This window comes from Schistocerca serialis, chromosome 9 (assembly GCF_023864345.2).
Source record: "Schistocerca serialis cubense isolate TAMUIC-IGC-003099 chromosome 9, iqSchSeri2.2, whole genome shotgun sequence".
NCBI classification, from domain to species: domain Eukaryota; kingdom Metazoa; phylum Arthropoda; class Insecta; order Orthoptera; family Acrididae; genus Schistocerca; species Schistocerca serialis.
Window position 1 is genome coordinate 387331838 of NC_064646.1, and position 19838 is coordinate 387351675.

General features: G+C 38.6%; 1 protein-coding gene across 1 annotated transcript in view; it reads right to left on the bottom strand.

Moving 5' to 3' along the window:
- Positions 1-6748: 6748 nt before the first annotated feature.
- Positions 6749-19838, bottom strand: part of LOC126418455 (platelet-activating factor acetylhydrolase IB subunit alpha1) — a 76403-nt gene continuing 63313 nt past the window's right edge. The window contains exon 4 of the mRNA XM_050085221.1: positions 6749-9256. Within this exon, the coding sequence (XP_049941178.1) occupies positions 8948-9256 (309 nt within the window). The 3' untranslated portion in view covers positions 6749-8947. The remainder of the gene's footprint in view (positions 9257-19838) is intronic.

Consider the following 19838-nt stretch of genomic DNA (forward strand, 5'->3'; position numbering starts at 1 on the left):
GGTCCTGGTCAATGAAAATGGGTCCAATTACTTGGGTACACCATATTCCACACCACACAATAACCTTTACATAACCAATTACCTTGAATGGTTCCATGCAGTGTTGATTCACTCCAGCATCTGTGGCTCTGATGGTTGACTTCATTACTGACAAAAGAGTTTGCCACCTTCCGCAAAAGAGCCATTTTGTTGAACTTGCTCTAGGCCCCATTTACAAAACTGCATACATCTATCTGGGTCATCCTCTGTTAGATGCTGGAGTAGCTAAATCTTGAATGCATGAATAATTCATACGATCAATGACTGACTGATTCCAATTTCCGCTAACAAACGTTGTGTGCTGTGGTATGGGCGATTCACGTAGGATGTCAAAACCATTGTTGAGGTTGTCTCATCAGTAGCACCTTTTGGTCAGCCACCTTGTGACTTGTCAGCCACAGTTCCAGTTTCTCAGAATTTTGAAATTAACCCCCTAACAGTGTTGGGTGAAACTGGAGGTCTTTCTGGGTGCAAGTCGTTAAAATCTGCCTCTATGACACAGAAGCTCCATTCTCCAGATATCAAAATAACCTCAGTTCTCTCCTCTGTGGCCAACGGTATTTTCAGTTAACTGCAACAGCAAAGTGTTGTAACTTTTGAACCATAACTGCTACTTCGTATCTAAATGAACTTCTCAGAAAATGCTGATGCTATTTGGTAAATCAGACTACCACTTTCCATTTAAAAAAATGACTTAGATGTGAGATGGCTGTTTTCAAGATGGTGCCCACATTTGGCACACACTTTAAAAGATAGACCACCGCACTGATAGCTTAGTGGAATATTCAGGTTTCCCCATTCCTGCAGGGTTTTTGACATAACAGGGTGTACTGCGACTTTTGATTTTCCACGTACATGAGAACTCATGCATCTTCACTACAGAAAAGATATAATGAAAACGTTATTTTAAGGAAGAAGTGCACAAGATATTGCTACAATTGTTTAAGTTTCATTTAGGCCCCCTATGGGCCACATATGACAATCCTGATGTCATTTTTTATCATTAATCTCTTTTCATTGTGATAGCATAGCTTCATTGTTCTGGTGATTAGCTTATCCTTTCTTCTTCAACTCTTCCTCCATCTCTTAAAAACCACTGAATATGTCCATCCATTACCTAATAGTGGAACTTCAATTTAACATTCTCTGGTTTTACACCATAAATTTGTAGCCTCGGTGAAAAACAGATAAGATCAATGCTAAAAATATCCCCATCTAACATTTCTTCCTGGTAAGATTTACCTCAATTTTAAGTTCTTACTCGACACCTTGCTTGGGTTCATCCAGTTTTTCTTCCTATTGACATTTGATGCAAGTGAACAAGTTATAAGTGGCCCAAAAGACAGATGGTTCGCACCGCAGTTGGTGGTGGAATTAAGGGAATGTTTTAGGCTATTGTGGAGAGGGGAGAGGTGAATGAGCAAATGCTGATGTAATCCACAGTCGGTGTTAACAGCACAAGTTGCACCATTTAGCTTCACTGTGAAATTGTGATACAACTACTGCTAGGTTGCTGTGGTAATGTAAAATCAAGACAGTCAAAACAAAGTGCAAAGTGTTCTGGACCGAGCCAATATGTGCTGAAGGGGCCCAGCCACCACCTTTTCTTGTACCACTTGTAATTCGGCTTCATCTTTTTGCATGTATTTCCAATGTACTGTATTCAGCAACAATATCAATCATCAAACCTTTTAATTTCAAACACTGAATCTTGAGGAATATGTCCAGTCATAATTGAGGAAACGTCACACATTTCCGCCTAGTGAACTCTGATTGGCTGATGACTTGTTAAGTCACTGCATAGTCAGCACAGCCACCACACCATACCACACTAACACACGTAAAATGAGCTCACCTACTGGATGTGTGGCAATGGCCTTGCCGCAGTGGATGCACCGCTTCCTGTGAGATCACCGAAGTTAAGCGCTGTCGGGCGTGGCCGGCACTTGGATGGGTGACCATCCAGCCGCCATGCACTTTGCCATTTTTCGGGATGCACTCAGCCTCGTGATGCCAACTGAGGAGCTACTCGATCGAATAGTAGCAGCTCCGGGCAAAGAAAACAATCATAACGACTGGGAGAGCGGTGTGCTGACCACATGCCCCTCCTATACGCATCCTCACCTGAGGATGACACGGCGGTCGGATGGTCCCGGTGGGCCACTTGTGGCCTGAAGATGGAGTGCTTTACTGGATGCGTGAAGACAGGGAGTGATCCTTCAGCGACAGGAGTGCAGGTAGGGGTGCTGAAAATATACTTTTCATGCAGATGATGTGCTTTGACAGAGATGTCACACGGAAATAGAACAAGGATATTGCGACAGCACATTTTAAAGACTTTTGTGTTCAAATCAGACATGATACAGTTGCTACAACTACACACACTACTCATGTATATACTTTGCACCACACACAGTAGATCATAAAAATTCCCAGCAGTGACAGAGGGCAAGAAGCAAAACTGTAGCACCTAAGCTTTCTTTCAAATTTACATTTCACACAGTGTACAGAAATTCACTGAGTTGATTTCTAATAACCTTGTAACATCAATTGGGGAAGTAAACTCATGTTTTTCACGTCTCTGTTTCTCTCCAGCCTAAAATAACACTTTAATTGTGGCGAGCATATAAAGTGTGGCTCACAAGAAAAGCATTAAACAATAACAGCAATGGTGACAAAGTATGTCAGTAAGCAGATGTCCACATTTATGTTTATGGTTTAACCACTTAGCTGCTGTGGTGTTTTTGGTTTAGTACAGCATGTTCATCAAGTTTTCCTTTTTTCTGAGTGAGCACAAAGAATGAGCTCTCAAAAATGTGTGTTTTGAACATATAATCTATAGTTGTAGCAAGTCGGAAAACAGTTCGACTACCTTGCACCCAGATACCAGTTTCAATTTCTTTTTCAGTTTTTACTTGTTACACCTGTGTGATTTTTTAAAGAACTTATGTGATGAAATTCATTACCACAAGTAATTGTATAAGCACTGTATCGTACATTTAATTTCCTACACTCAGATTTTATACAGCGTATTGGAGGGGATTGTGATTTTTAATCTATACGCAAATTACTTGTGTTTTTGCTCATTTTAGGGGGTTTTAACACTTTTCTCAATTTTGAGTTTTTTTTAAGTCTGGACTGCACGAAAACGTAAAATAGGGGTTTCACTGTATTTACCATTGTTCAGTATGTTCTCTTCATCTATTCTTAACTTCATGAGATCATTTATTACTTTCTGAAACCACATTGGCTATTTTCTTTTGGTTGAAAAATCTGGAAAGTAGCTTGTTATCGATCATACTTTATAAAAAAAAAACCACAAAACAGTCTTCTTTTTCCTGTCAGTGCTACTACTATTATTTAAGCCACTACACCCAGTCTACAATTTTCCAAGCATTATTCTCTCTCTTTTTCTAATACTGTACAGAAAAGGAATAAAGCAGACGACTTACTGAAAGGCAGAAGCACTGCATCAGTAGGCACACAAATGAAAGGTATGGAGCGTACATTCGAAAGCCAGCTGTACCTGCTGTTTGTGCGCCTATCGACAACACAGAGCTTTTGCCTTTCAGTGAGGTGTCCCCTTTATTCCTAAATAATTCGTGTTTTTCTAATACCCCTCACATCTCATTCTTTCCAATCATGGACACTGTTTCTGCTGGAGTTTGACAATTGTATACAGATATTTGAATTTAGATCCACATGTCGCTACTTTGTTGTACATGTCCTTAACTAGCTTATAAGCAATTTCAATTTTCCTCATATATGTTGTTTTATCAGGACCTTGTCTCATCTGGTTTCTCGTACTATTTCTCCAAGGTACTCTAAGCTCTTTACTATCTGGATTTTTTTTCTGTTCAACTCACAGCCAAATGGGATTTCTTTGGTGTTAATCACAAAATTCTTAAGTGAGATTCGTAGCTCTGTTGTTTTTTGCTATCTTTGCAACAGCTCACTTATTTCCTTCTCTATTTCCAAGTTTTTGGTGAAGACTGAAATATCATGTGCCACACAAATTATTCTATACCAATTTCCCCCCTTTTAATTTAGAAAGATTTTTAAGCTTCAATTCCTTCCTTTCTCTCGCCACCTTTTTCAGGACCCTATTAGTATGGGTCTCAGCCATTTCTCGTCTCATTAAGCCTCGACATAAAATAAATCTGAGATCTCTTCTATGCTCTGAGATCTCTTCTATGCTCTTAATCTTTGATTTGGTGTTAGTAAGGGTCTATTTCATAAGACTCCTTGTTCTGCTATCCAGCCTTGTCTGCTATAGAACCCCACAGTTCAAACAACATTTGTACCAAGAGTAAAGACTTCCTTAAAATAAACAAAATCTGCTACAAACCTTACGTCATCCCGTGATCATCATCTTTGTGATGTTCTTAATCTTATGATCTGTCCAGCATATTATCTATCTTTCAACAGCTAATTGGTACCTGTGTAGCTGTTTTTCAAGTTTTTGTCCTACCCTTGTTAGTAAGTGCTTTGGATAATAATTTATACATTCTGAAAGAAGGGAAAATCCTATATATATATATATTACTGACATCTTTCTTGATATCCCACATTTTCCCAGAATGGCTGATTAATAGTGTGCTTACTGGTGAAGTGTTCTGCTATGTTGTTGAATCATTTCGACAACCAGCCCTGTTGTCTTTTCAAGTGCTGCAAGCTGTGCTGTTGTGCGTATTCATCACCTGGACTCCACTGTTGGTGTCATGCTGTTACTTATAATGAACTTCTACTCCCAGCACCCACTATATGCTTTGGTGCTCCATTCTGATCTATCAATTTTCCTAATTTCTTTATTTCAAATTACTATTTATGTTGTCCCAAAAACTTAGCATTTGCACTGCAATTCTGGTCACACTGTTTTTCATTTAATAACTACAGAACATTTGAGGCAGTGCTCAGTGAAAGCTGATTTGCTTTAGTGTTAGTCATGTGTGTCACTAAAGTTCTTGCACCCTCCTCAGTATTCTGCCCCCACCACGAGACACCACATATGCAAGGAATGCAGAATGAAACTGACTTTTGAGGACATAGATTGTCTTCAACATTACAAAGACTTTATCTCTGTTCCATGAGCAAAATACACTGTGCAACATGTTTCTGTGGCAGTCTTAATCTTTACAGGGATTGGGCCAGAACGAGGCAGATATGCAATTTCTTTCTTCTCTTTTTCTTTTCATCAATGTCTTTGATTTTGCATCAACGCTCACTAAATTTGTTGATGTGAGTACCCATTCCTTTAAAATACTATTCACAGGGTGGTGCAGTTTTTCTCACCCACCAGAACAGGAAAACCCTGAGAGAATATACGTTTCACAAAATAACAGTGCATCAAGGGGCATAGCAGGAGCCAAGAGTCGAACTCCGCTATAAACAGCAGTTCATTTTGGAAAGTTCTGCACTATGCTACATTCTTCAGATGCAGCTTTATTATTTTTCAGTTCCTGAATAATTTTTGGCTACTCCCTGGATGTCATGTGGCATTGAGACAGGTATTGTTAGGTGAACCAACAGTTAATCAGATGGACACACAAAAACAAAAATATAACAACTATTTACAAAAGAGAGATGCTAATGTTTCTTTCACGGATACTATGTGAAATGGTTCTCAATAAGTACAATACATGAAACCTATTTCCATTTAAAAGTTAATACCAAACTTGTCACAAACATAAATGTATATTGACTGAAGCCATCAAGACAATCTGACAACTTTAAACAGGTTGCATCACTGCACTGAATATGTGCATAAGTCATATTTAGTTTAACACACTACCATTAAAATATACTTTAGTTATTTCCAAAAAGTAGGAATTTACCACGAATACGGCCTTCAAGCTTCTCGTACTCTGTCCTGATTTTTATGTATTTCCTGGTTGACAACTCCTAATTTTCATTCTTAGTACTCAAAGCATAGGGTAAATAACATATTTTTCATCTGTGATAAGGACTGATAAAAACCTCTGGTATTCTTTTTTTTCTGGAAATTTATTTTTTATTGACTTTTTGCTTGCCCAAAAGTCTGTGCCATTAATCTCCTTTCTGCAACCCAAGGAAAGTCAAAATTTCTTAATCTTCATTACCTCTATACACTATTGTACTCATGAATTCACAAAGAGATGTGCCAGATATTGTTATAATTTTCATAAACCAATGACCAATTTTGAAAATTTGTTATTCATATTCTTTGCAAAAACTATTTACTTTGTTTGTATTTTTCATCTCTCACTCTCTTTCTTTGCTCTGTATCCTGTTCATATCACTAATGACTGTGGATTTCCCTTTCACGGTGCTAGACACTGTGTGACCATACACTGAAGTGTAATGCAAGTCTTGGATTACAATTTGGAACTGAAGTTGTAAGCTGCAGAGCTTTGTTAATTATTACTCTGTATTAATAAATAATTGTGTTAAAAACAGTCACATAAAGTTTGACTATCTCAACACTTGTATGTTCACCCTAAGAGCAACCACTAGGTACAGCTTTGCTTTATTTTGGAACCAATAATACACACAAGTGCAAAATCAGAAAACAACTCTGTATTACTGTTTTTTTCTATGCATACACAATGGTACACATGTCATCGTAGCATAGTTGCAAACTATACATGTTGAACAATACTAGTACTGTGTCTTACTGTCTTTCATTCTTCTATGAGCGGCAAGAAATCTGACACATTGTCAGCACGTATTTTGCAATAAAATATGCAACATTATTTTAAAGTTACAAATAAAATTACTTCTTACACTCACTCACTTTCTCTTTGAGCATGGTGGAAGACGCTTTTTTGCAATTTCTGAAATTAAATTTACCTGTTTTATACAGTCGATCAAACCATGGCACACACTCATCTTATTTGTTGGATTGCCAAGTGAAAAAAATTCTTCTGCAGTGTGTCTGTCTTAGTTCAGCAATTTGGATTTCACTTTGAATGCTAAATAAGTGATCTCTCCTACAAAATAACTCTATTACCATCATTGCAAATAAATATTTCATCTTCTGTGGTATCTTCCTATTGGTAGATTCCACTTGTGCACAGAGACATCACAAATGACAGTATGATTCAAGTATTTCAATGTTTATTAGCTACTGTGTGGATATACATCGGAAAGCATTGGAATCAGGCTGCCATGTTACAAATTCTGTAAAATCCCATAAAGGGAAATGATAAAGGAAAAACTGAAACATCAGTGTCAAATAAATACATATATAAATTATGTAATTTGTACAAGTTTCTTATGTACACAAGCCATTTCAATACAGCACTCTGTTTCATATGCACACTGAAGAGAGTATATAAAAAAAAAAAAAACAGACACTTACAAAATATTCACAGATACTGTAATCCCTACGTTCTTACTTTCTAATATCTGCACAACCCAGATATGTATTGAAAGATGGTAAATCATTCTTACACTATACAATGAGAGAAACATGTAGCAACATTCCTGATACGGCAATAATATGTGCCTTTGGTAACAAATTATTTGGTTTAAAAAAACTCCAAGTTTATTCTTTTAAGCTGCAGTTCACATTCAAAATAACTCAGGAACTACAGACCCACCAACATAAGAACACTTCGGTCTTCCATAAATAATGGAAGATTCCTCAATGGAATGTTTTGAATGCAATACTTTCAGTAAAAATGAGAAATTAAGTACACACACATTTTACATACACTACTTCGTCATTTGCTTGCACTTGAGAAAGCTCATACACACCATTATACAGCCTAATAAAAAAAATAATAATGCATCCATAAGGACACAAAAGCTCTTTATATTATCTGTGGTCTATGTATTCATTCAAAATTTTATTAAATTTTTCTGGGAACTGAAAATTCTGAGAAAACTCCTCAAAGGAACAGATGCTATTACATACAATGATTGAGGAACAGCTTACAGAACTAGATTTTGAAAGCAGGTTTTATATGAGCAGATTATGAACTATATATTTTATGAAGTAATTTTTACTATGTTTGCTAAAAATTGGTAAATGATAGCACAAAATTTAAAAGAATGTCTCCACAACAAAGTAACTTACGAGTACAACGAAAGCTACTTTCTATAACTGTAGTTTAAATGTTGAAAAATCACGTAGTTAACGTAAATTAACCTCAATACAGGAAAGCATACATAATATCAAATTTATAAATGATAGTACTGCTCAAGACTACCACAGACTAACACTTGACATCTAAAGCTAACACTAATCATGACAGCAGCTTCCTCACTGTGATGTAACTAGCCATTAATCAAACTGTAAACAAGAACAACAAAATTTAAAAAGAAATTAAAGCCAAGTTCTACATTACAAATAATTTTGTCACACAAAATAATCTGTAATTCTCTTTTCACAATGCAATGGATACATCACAGTGCATTTAAATTCTTTAAATTACGAGAAACAAACACATTATTTATAAATAAACTTCTTTTCTACTTCTATATTAATCTGGAAGTGCAATAAAGCTTCAAGTACAAAGGCGTGAGAACGTTTCGCATTAAGACATATGCACATGGTCATCAAATGCAGTTATTAATAACACTTCTGGTACACAAGGTTTTGCTCCCAATTTCCTTCATTGGGTTAGTAAAACTTTTACAAATTTGTTTCCAAAACATAAATGACAAAACTGTGAACTGCAAAAACGATGGCAGCACAGTTTATGGCACACACCATTCTAGCAGAAATGCTGCACAGCAGCATTTGAAAACCAGTAAAAGCTGGCCTCTCCGAGAGATACTGCACAAGGCAAGCAAAGGCAAAAGGCTGTTCCAACTATGGAGTGCAGGTAGCCACCAGTAGACTTGAAAAACCTCCAGGCCTCCCCTCACTCCCATCCAGCTGAGCAATTGGTAAGCACTGATTCTGGCTCCAGTTCCAGCACTGCTACTCTGAGGGCGTGAGGTCTCTGTCATCATCGCCTGCGGCAAAACTGCGTTCCTCGCCTTCGGTGAGCAGCAACTGCTGCAGAAGCTCGTGCAATGGGTCGAACACTTTTCTGTAACCAGCTTGTGTCAGATGTAGGTAGTCATACATATCATGGTGTGAGATCGTGCCATCAGCGGCAACAAGGTCCTGCCCTGATATCAGCATTTCACATCGTGGCTTGCCATGCAGTTGTTGGCCCAGCAGCTTGTTCACTTGCGTATTGCGTTCTCGCAGTGGGTTTGGATGCTGTCCACGAGGTAAAAGGTTCTGTAAAATACAATAAGAACAATTAGGCATTATTGTGACTGCTTTCTCTATCAGTTCTAAAAGTAATCTCTCTCTCTCTCTCTCTCTCTCTCTCTCTCTCTCTCTCTCTCTCTCTCTCTCTCTCACACACACACACACACACACACACACACAGACAGAGAGAGAGAGAGAGAGAGAGAGAGAGAGAGAGAGAGAGAGAGAGAGAGAGAGAATGGTGAGGAGCAACTTTCCTTCTCATAATATATTTAAACATAGCACTGGTTTACAGTGTCTTCTATTAACACAGTACAGCCAAAAGTTGAGTTCCCATTACTTCAGCAGTGGATATTCTGCAACACCAAGAATTTAGGCTTGCTATCTTAAATGACAAATGATGGCTTTTCTAATTATTAGAAGGAAACTAGAAAGAGCATAAAATGATGCTATAATTGGACATAATCAAGCAGAAAATTCAACAAGCAAATCAGAATTTGGAATTACTCAACTAGTTATTGTAGCACATTAAAGCCTACAACATTTTTCCAATAAAAATGTATTTGGTTAGTGACAAATTTATTTCAGACAGAAGAGAGGGGATTAATAAATCAGCTAGTATGTTCTGAACAAAAAAGTGGTGAGTAGCACACTTTTTTTTTTCAATTATACTGATGATCAGATCCATAAGGTTGCAGGTTTAAGACGTATGCAAAATATGGCTTTACAGAGTAACCCAAAGGAAATTCAACAACCTGTGAGGTAAGAGAAATGCTCGTTTGAAGAAGGAAAAAGTCCTATACATTTTGTGCACATTGGTGTGTTTACAGGTGTCATGTGGTTTCTGTTTACTAGAATCTTAATAGGTCAGTCGAACAACTAAGAGGATCCACTGGGAACACCAAGTTCAGACCCTCCACATTCTACTACATGTATGAGGCAAAATAACTGCTCTTTCAGTAATCGATGGATAGGCCGTGATAGTATCATTACTGGCCAACACACATCTGCAGATTTAACACCATCATATGTAGTAATATTTGGACAGAAATAAAAGGATGCATAGCAATAGAAATGCAGTGAGGCAATCAATACAACATGTTGTTCTGAGAGTCCAGAGGTGCACTGAAGTTGACAGTGGGCTTCTTGGAAAATTGTTGTAAATGGTTGTAAATTTATGAACCAACAAGTAAATAATAACACAAATTTATTTATTTATTTGTGTCACAGCAACAACTTCAGCATACAAGATACAAACATACTAACATTTATAAACTGATTTATAATACTAAAAAAAGGAATAAAAAGAAAGGTCTAAGCATTTTTAGCTCAACATTTGGCAATCACAATGACTTTAGAGAGTGCGGGCATCGGGTCATCAAGGGTTCATCTTACAGGACATAATCTACATTGGTATACGTGCTCCATAGTTTGAGAAACTCCACACTCACAAAGGGTTGATGATGTGGGATAACCCATTTCTGCAACTTGTCTTCGACCTCCCAACCTCATTTTTGAGCCTGTTCAGTGTTTTCCACATGGCCCATTCTTTAGAGAGATTCAAGCCCATAAAGATGCTTACCAACAATCATTCTTCCTGCAAACCCTTTGTGACGAACGAGAAAGGGGGGAAATGACAGTGGTACAAAAAGTACCCAAAGCAAGGTGGCTTGCAGAGTATAGATGAAGATGCAGTGAAACTAGCAGCAAGATTTTCCGACCGTGTTATCCAGTGGTGTTCTGATCTCATCTTCCACATTAACAGCTGGGAACATGTCTAGTTGACATCATGGAACTTTTTCTGGACATCAGTCACAAAGGAGGAAGGTGGTGACCATACAATGGGTGTTTATCAGAGGTAGACACCTTACACCTATCTCTGCATGTAGTTCTCATGCCTGATGTCTGGGAGGGTCAATTCCAGTTAAGTGGTAGAGTTTATCCTGCAGTTAGGTTTCAGACATTGAGTTATTAGTCTACATGAATCATTTAGAGCAATATCCACTTGTTAAGCATGGGTAGAATTATATCAAACAGGACTAGCATATTCACCTGCAGCGTAGCACGAAGATAAAGCTGTAGGTTTAATTGTTTTTGCTGGTGCACCCCAGGATATTCCAATAATTTTGTGCAGTAGGTTGTTTCTTGCGGATACTTTTTGTTTTACATTTAGTCAATGTTGCTTATCCAAGCCACTTGAAGCGTCCTGAGAGCCTGCCATTTCTCAGATAGAATGTGAATTCCTGTGTTTTGCTGGGTGTGGTATCCACCACTATTAAATCTCTGCACCAAGAGGTGGTGGGCTCCATTACGTGCGGCTAATAAACTCATCGGTGCCACAGTTCTCCATGTGCGGCTCACTGTTAGCATCGCAGGCCGCCTTCAAGCACGCGCACTTCAAAGCACAGTGATTGGCCACCCAGAATATACAGCAGCCCCAGCTGCCGGCTCCATTGACTACGGAGCCTTACTTAACGCCACCATCAACGTCAACAAGCCAGTTCTCATCGTGTTATGTTCTACTCCTCAACTCTGAATCGCTACACTGCAATGGACTGTTTCATCTCTTGGACTGGTGTACCTACCGCTCAATTTTGACCCGGCAGTTCTCTGGACTTAGAATCTGGCTGCCATACTGCAACTTTGACTTCCATGTTCACTCGGCTTAATATGTCAATGGACTTACGATTTTTGCCGGAATTCCACATTTCACTTGCACTGCCTGGACAGTGGTATAACCACCATCAATTTACATTATTTTCATAAAGTGTTCAGATACCACTTGGTGACCAAATTATTTGTATCAGTGTTGTGTTAACCAACCGTACAACTGTGACATATTTATTGTGTTACTCCTGGTTGTAACACTGGGATTTGGTTTTAACTAGTTCTTTATCTAATTTCTCTGAAGCATCATTACGATTTAGTTCCACCTGTTCAAAGGTCTCACTCTGGGAATAGAGGGCAAGGTCATCAGCATACATGAAACTTGCTGTGTTATTAGACAGGGAGTGAAAAAACTTTCTATTTTGAATGAAACCTTGAATTATTCATGTGAGATGATAATCTTTACTTATTCCATACATTTTGTGCAGGAGCATTTGATGGTTTATTGTGTAATAAGATGCTGTTAAGATCAATAAATGTTACCTCAGTGGCTTTTTTGCCTCAGAGCCGACTTCAATATGCTAGGTTAGATTTAATACCAATGCTGTATAGTCCGAACCCAGCCTAAATCCAACTTACTGTCTGATTAAGAGAAATTCAGCTGCTTCTAAGAGTCTATTATGACCATTCATTCACAGATCTTGTAGAAACGACACAGAAGTGAGATTGGTCTGTATCTCCTTTGGAATGAAATTTAAAAGAAATTAAACGAAGCACTTCATAATGGTGATACATTTTGCAATCGTAAATCAGGAACTTCACAAAATAAAATCACCTCACAGAATATTGAATTTTCCTCGTGGCACACTATGAATTACGTTCTGTTGTATGTAACTGTAACACTTGGAAATGGACTTGGCATATTAACCAACAGATTTTTAAAATAAAAAAACTTCAAATGTGTTAGCAAGGAGAAGTTAATTAATTCAATGTTTCGTCTAAACTAGTGCATTGTAAAAGTGGAGAACAACTCTGAACTAAACTTAACACATTGCAAACTTGGTGAACATATTACACAAAACTCTACGGTAGAACTGTAACTTTTTTTCCACTCATGTTATTTCAGTGATAGTAAAATAGGAGCTGATATAAAACTGGTAAATGGAGCAGTCTACAGCCTGTCGAATATCTGGAAAGTTCTGAAGCGAATACCACGAAGAGGTTCCTCCATCTTCAGAATAAAATCAAAGTCACGAGGACTTAAGTCCGAGGAGTATGGTGGATGGTACAGTACTTTCCAGTTCCATCAACTGAACAGAGCAGCCACAGCTTGTGCAGTATACGCCCACGCACTGTTGTGCAAAATGATGGGTGGGTTGCGCAGAAAGTGTCACCACTTCTTTCGCAAAGCTGGTCATAGGTCACGCACCAAAAATAAACAGTAATACTGTGCATTGACGGTCTGCTGTGGAGTAACGTAATGTGTTAGGATAACACCATCAGAGTCATACATGAGAATCACCATAACTTTCACCTTACTGGGGCTCTGACGCACCTTTCGACTTTTGTGGCGACTCATAATGATGCCATTCGTTGGATTGGCATTTCCGTTTTGGCTTGTATGATGTGGCCCATGTCTCATCCAGTGTTACGATACGGAGTAATAAAGCCTCCCCTTCGCACTCATAGTGCTCCAACTGTGTCCGAGTAGCGTCGTAACGCACCCATTGCTGCATTTTCGTCAAGTCATGAGGAACCCATTGTGATGCTATTTTTCACATGATCAGGTGTTCCTTCAGGATGTGAAGCACTGTCATATGTGCTAATCCCGTTTCATACGCGAACTCACGAATCATATGGCATCGATCACTGTCCTCTAACGCGGCAACAGCATGCACTACTACTGCAGAGATGCTAGGACGACCTGCCCAATGCATGTCTGCCACAGTTTGCCAAACTTCGATGAAGGTTTTTACCCAACATGACCCCATTCTGTATGGCAATGCCAATTCCCTGCATGCCTCTTGAAGATCTTGATGACACTGTCGGGCTGTACGACTTCTGGTACTTTCAATCTTGATCCAACTCCGTTGTCCCTGTTTAGAAAACATAGTGACATAGTTGTGTTAGACCGCTTGCTCACAAGTGACCATGTTTCTCTTGATTGTGCGCACGCCAGTGATGTGGGATGGGCGAGTCCATTAGCTTGGAGATAATGTAGGTATGTCAACAACGTGTGCTATCAGCGACAATAGTAGATTCCATTGCATAGTGTCTCCACAGCAGTGTTGCCACTATTTAAGTTCCAACCTACATATTTTGTCAGTCAATTTGTACCAGAAATGCCTTTTCTGCCCTGTCTGATGTAACACTTCTTCACTAGTTAATCCACCCATACAATCCTCAGCATTTTCCTGTAGCATCTCATTTCTAACACTTCCATTTTCTTCATACCTGAATTGTTAATCGTTCGCATTTCATTTCATGTCCATCCGAGGCGACACTCCAGATAAATATGACAGCTACTTGTAAACTACCTCCGATTAGCTATTAAAAATAAATAAATGACTGAAATTCCATGTAGTTTATGTAGTTGGAACAGGAAACGTTGGAGGTCACGTTGTGGGTGTCAGATCTCTGTTTTGTTTGTCATAGTGTCAGCAGCAAGAGACTGAAATGGACAGTGTTACGTCAGTTGCAAAGTACATAAAATCATTCGCTTCCTGCAAGGAAGAAGTCAGTGCTGCCATGATTCATCACTGATCATGTCATTTGTATGAGGACGGAGTTAACAGCAATGATGATGTGAGAGTGACACCGAAAATTCAATTTTGGCTGACAAATGTGCACGGTGAACTTGTACAACATGTTGAGGAACTTGTGCAGGTGAAACATTAGTTTGCAATTTCTGAACTTTCGGAAGATATGTCCCAGATGTCAAGGACAACCCTCTTTAACTTGATCAGGGAGATGAGGTTATAACAAGCTTTTATAACAACTTTTGTGCATAGTTGGTGGCAAAATGGCAGAAATTCACAAAACTGAAATAAAAGGTTTAGCCTTTATATTCTTTCAGCACTACCACAACAGAATTGTGACTGGGAATGAGATATGGCTGCAGCATGTGATCTATGAAACTAAAACAGTCCAAACAGCAAATGACACTTATGCTCCAAAGTCAGGTAAAGGTGAAGTCTGTTGCACAAGCCCATGACTGTGCTATTGGCCTGGGCTATCCAGCAGGAATGGCAAGGAGAAATGTTCTCCCTTACCCAGGATTGAAACCAGGACCTACAGGACCAGAGTCTAGTGCTCTACCTGACAGATCAACCACATCACTTATTTCTTCCACCAAGCCCAAAACATTCAAGCAGATGCTGTCAAACTGCAAAACAATGGTTAAAGGTCACAAAGAAATTTCAACAACAGATTTCATGGAGTAATGTGTATGACTACTGTGGCATTAAAGGTTTCATTGTAAGACATTCACAAAACTCCGAAGGTCAATCCAACAGAAACAGCACGAGTGATCATCCTTCACAACAATGCGTACCCCATACCGGAAATTGAACAATGGAAGAACTCATAATTTTTGGTTGAACGATTTTTTAACATCCACCCTATGGATGATGATGATGATGCACAGCCTATACAAAGCCCCAATTTTTACATAGTCCAATCTAGTCACTGTCATGAATGATGATGATGATGAAATGATAAGGCCGTCACAAACACCCAGTCCCCGGGCAGAGAAAATCCCCAAGATGGCTAAGAATCAAACCCAGGACCCCATGATCCAGAGGCAGCAACGCTAGCCACTAGACCACAAGCTGCGGACCATCCACCATACAGTCTGGACTTTTCATCCCTTCCCCGAGATGGAGGACTGACTGGTTATTCTGCACTTAATGACCAACCATGAGCTCAAAGACAATGTCAACAAATGGCTGAAGCATCAGGGGTCATCACTCTAACACACACACACACACACACACACACACACACACACACATACATTTACTTTTCCTGCTTGTTTAATAACCAATTGGTGGTTAATTTATGAATAGCCCTCCTACTTTCAGAAAATACTTCCTAAATATTAAGTTAAAAACCAATGTTAACACATTCATCTTTACCAGAAATGCTCTTCTTGCTACCGCCAGTCTGTATTTTACATCTCCTCCACTTCAGCCACTACCAATTGTTTTGCTGCCCAAATTACAGAACTCCTCTTTCACTATTAGAGTTTCTTTTCCTAATTTAATTCCCTTAGTAACACCTCATGTAATACAACTGTTCAAAATTATCCTTGTTTTAATTCTTGTTGATGCTCCCCTTGTAACCTCTTTTCCATGCACTATTAGTTCTATTCAACTGATACTTCAAGTCCTTTGCTGTCCCTGACAGAACTAAAATGCCACTGGCAACACATTACAGTTTTTATTTTCCTCCCACAGCTGTAAATGCCCTTTTTAAATTTCTCCTTTATTTAGTTTAACAGACTGAATAATATGGATATAGGCAGCTACAAACCTGTGTCACTCACTTCTCATTCACTGCTTCCCTTTCATGTCCTTTGACTCCTATCTGCAGCTTGATTTCTCTGCTACTTTCAGAATTAAAAAACTTTTCCTGGTCAGTACTGTCAAAACTGTTCTCCGAGTCAATTAATTTCGTAATTGTTGGTTTGTTGTTCTACAGTCTACCTTCTATAATAAGTCTTACGGTCGGCATCGCCTACCGTGTTCCAACATTTCTCCAGATTCTAATCTCACCTTCCCTATTCTCCTATTACTTCTATTTCTTCTATAAACAATCTGTGTTAGTAATTTTGCAACCAAGACTCATAAAACTGATGATTTGGTAATATTCACCTTTTTTCTTTGGACGTAAAATTATTACATTCTTCTTCAACTGAGAGGATATTTCGCCTGTATCATTCGAAGCCAGTTCAAAAAATTACCAAACTTTGTCCACAAAATTTTTCCATGCTTGCCTTTTACTTATTGTGCATGGTCTCCTCCACAGTTCATATGCCTCTCACAACACCATTTCCACTTCTGGAAACAGTCCTAGTACACCTCTTGCTGGATCGTACAAAGCGCGTTCTGCGAATTTTCTTTTATCTTGTCTATCATTGCAAATCATCTTCCTTTCAATGGGGAACTAAAAAAAAGTTCGCAAGGGCCAGGTCTGGAGAGTAAGGAGAAAGAGGCAGCACAGCAATTTCATTTTTTGTGCAATAGCCATGCACCAACGGGGATGAATGTGAGGGCACATTATCGTCATGCAGGAGCCATGAACTGTCTCATCACATTTCAGGTCATTTCCTTCTCACATTTTCTTGCAAGTGTTGCAACATATCCTGATAGTACCACTAACAGTTTGTCCCTGTGGCATGACCTAATGTTGAACTCACCTTTCAAGGTCAAAGAAGACTATCAGCGTTCCTTTGACATTTGACCTGGCGAGCTTTTTTTGGTCTTTAAAAACCTTTTCCTGACCCTTTGTGAATACTGAACCTTGGTCTCAGCATCTTAACCATAGACCCACTCTCATCACCAGTTATGATTCTCTTAAGGAACATCTTGTTCTCATTTGCACAATCCAAAAGCTCTTCACAGATTGCGAGGCGGACAACTTTCTGGTCTTGGCTCATGAGCCAAGGGATGAACTTGGCGGAAACATGATATATTCCAAGATGCTGTGCCAGAATTTCATGACATGACCAGCTGACATGTTACATTCTTCTGCAACCTATCGGACGATCAGTCTTCAATTGGCACACACAGTTTCATTGACGTTCTTGACAAGAGCGTTGTCAGTAGACATCGAAGGGCATCCTGAACGCGGGCTTTCATCAAGCCTGTTTTAAAACTGTGTGAACTATTCTTAATGCTGAGTACGGCTTAAGCACTCATTACCACAGGCTTCCTGCATCATTTGGTGTGTCCCTGTAAAGTGTTTCCTGAGTTTTACACAAAATTTAATGCAGATGTGTAGCTTCTCTGACTCTGCCATCTCCAAATTTGCGAACTGTGCGACATGATGTTCTACTCAGTACAGCACTGAACAATAACTAACAGCCATACAACAATGAAACCCCCTACGGTTACGCATGTGCAGGTATGCCAACCACATTTCGCTCCAACACACAACTGGTGCAAAATTACGAATGTTCCATAATTTTTTGAACAGACCTCTTATATCTTCCATACTACGTGAATGAGTTTTGTCTAGCCATATCCTCTCACACATCCAAATAATTCTGAAGGAATGTCGCCTATACTGAGAGCATAGTTTCAAATGGTCTGCCTAATGTGTTGCAACATTCTTCTCACAGTACGATTGTCTCATGTTCATCTAGTCTCTCTTTACTTTCTACAATATTGTTTACAAGCTATTTTCTTTCATACAGCCTTTGTACAAATTCCTTTCATCTTTCAATGTTCTCTTGTTTGTTTAGTACTGGCTTGCCATCTGAGTTCTTGATATTTATGTAGCTGCTTTTCTTTTCTATGAATGTTTCTTCTGTTTTTTAGTAGCCAGCATCTGTCTTTCCCATAGTTGTGCATGCTTTGATAGTTTTGCATTTCTCCTGTGGTAATTCTCCATAGACCATTTTGTATTTCCTGTCAACTTAATTTTTTAGATAACTGTATTCACTTGTGTCTTCTTCATTTGCTGCATTTTTGTATTTCTCACTTTGTTAAATGTAACATCTCTTGTGTTATTCAAGGATTTCTACTGGGCCATGCCTTTTACCTACTTGAACTTCGGCTGTATTCACTATTTCATCTCAGAAAGCTAATTATTTGTCTTCCAATGTATTCCTTTCTACTCTTGCAGTCAATAGTTGCCTAATGCTATAATTGGTATTCTGAACAACCTCTGGTTCTTTCGACTTATCCACGTCTCCTATCCCTCCTTAAGTTCCTACCTTTCTGAAATATCTTTAGTTGTAATCTGTCAACAAAGATAATCGAATTTTGAAGATATATAATGTAATTAGATAGATAAAAAAATCTATTCACCAAGCAGCAGCAGGAGGAAAGTAAATGTGCTTGCTTTCGGAGCCAGTGGCTCCTTCTTACGGCTGAAGGATTAAAGGGGAAAGAAGAGGGGATGAAGGAAAAGGATTGACGAGGTTTTAATCTGCAGTTTATAACCAATAAATTATGGTTAAGAGTCCACATCTGCTCCTGGAAATGTTTTGCAATTTAAAATTGATTCCGATATCTCTGGCTTACAAAGATTTTATCTTTCTGAATCTTTTAGGTCACTTCCATGCAAACAACTTTCTTCTGTGATTCTTAAATCAAGGGTCTGCAAGGAGTAAATTGTGCTCTATGGCATATTTGACCACATGACTTCCCTTTCTTTACTTTTCCCCTCTCCATTTCTCCTATTTTCCTTTTTATTCCTCTTCTTACTACACAGTTATAGCCCCATAACATTAGTAATTGTCTGTCTCCTTTAATGAATTGAATAATTTATTTTACCTTAAACACTTTTTGCTTTTTTTATTTGTTTAATTCTTCGGATCTAGTAGGCATATTTGCACTACTGCAGTATGTCTTGGCTTTGTGTCTATCTTGACCATAATAATGCATGCACCACACTGTTCATAGAAGATCACTTGCACTAATATTTTATTATTCATTATTAGTACTACTCCAGCAATGCCCCTGTTTGATTGTACGCTTATAAGCTAAACTCATCCTGTTTTTCCTGCCACAGCACTTTACTTATTCCAACTTTTTACAACTTTAAAATGGGAGATATTGTGAGAATTGATTACGAAATAGAAAAGCAACTACGGTAGCTAAGTAGTGGAAAACAATTTGCTCCCCTACTAGCACCAGTGTATTGTACGTCGCTGGGGCGGCAAGGGGTACCTAGTGACTGGAAAAATTTGCAGGACATTCTTGTTTGCAATAAGAGTCATAGGGCAAATGCATGTAATTTTAGGGCTAATTGTGGAGTTGATCTGTTTTACTTT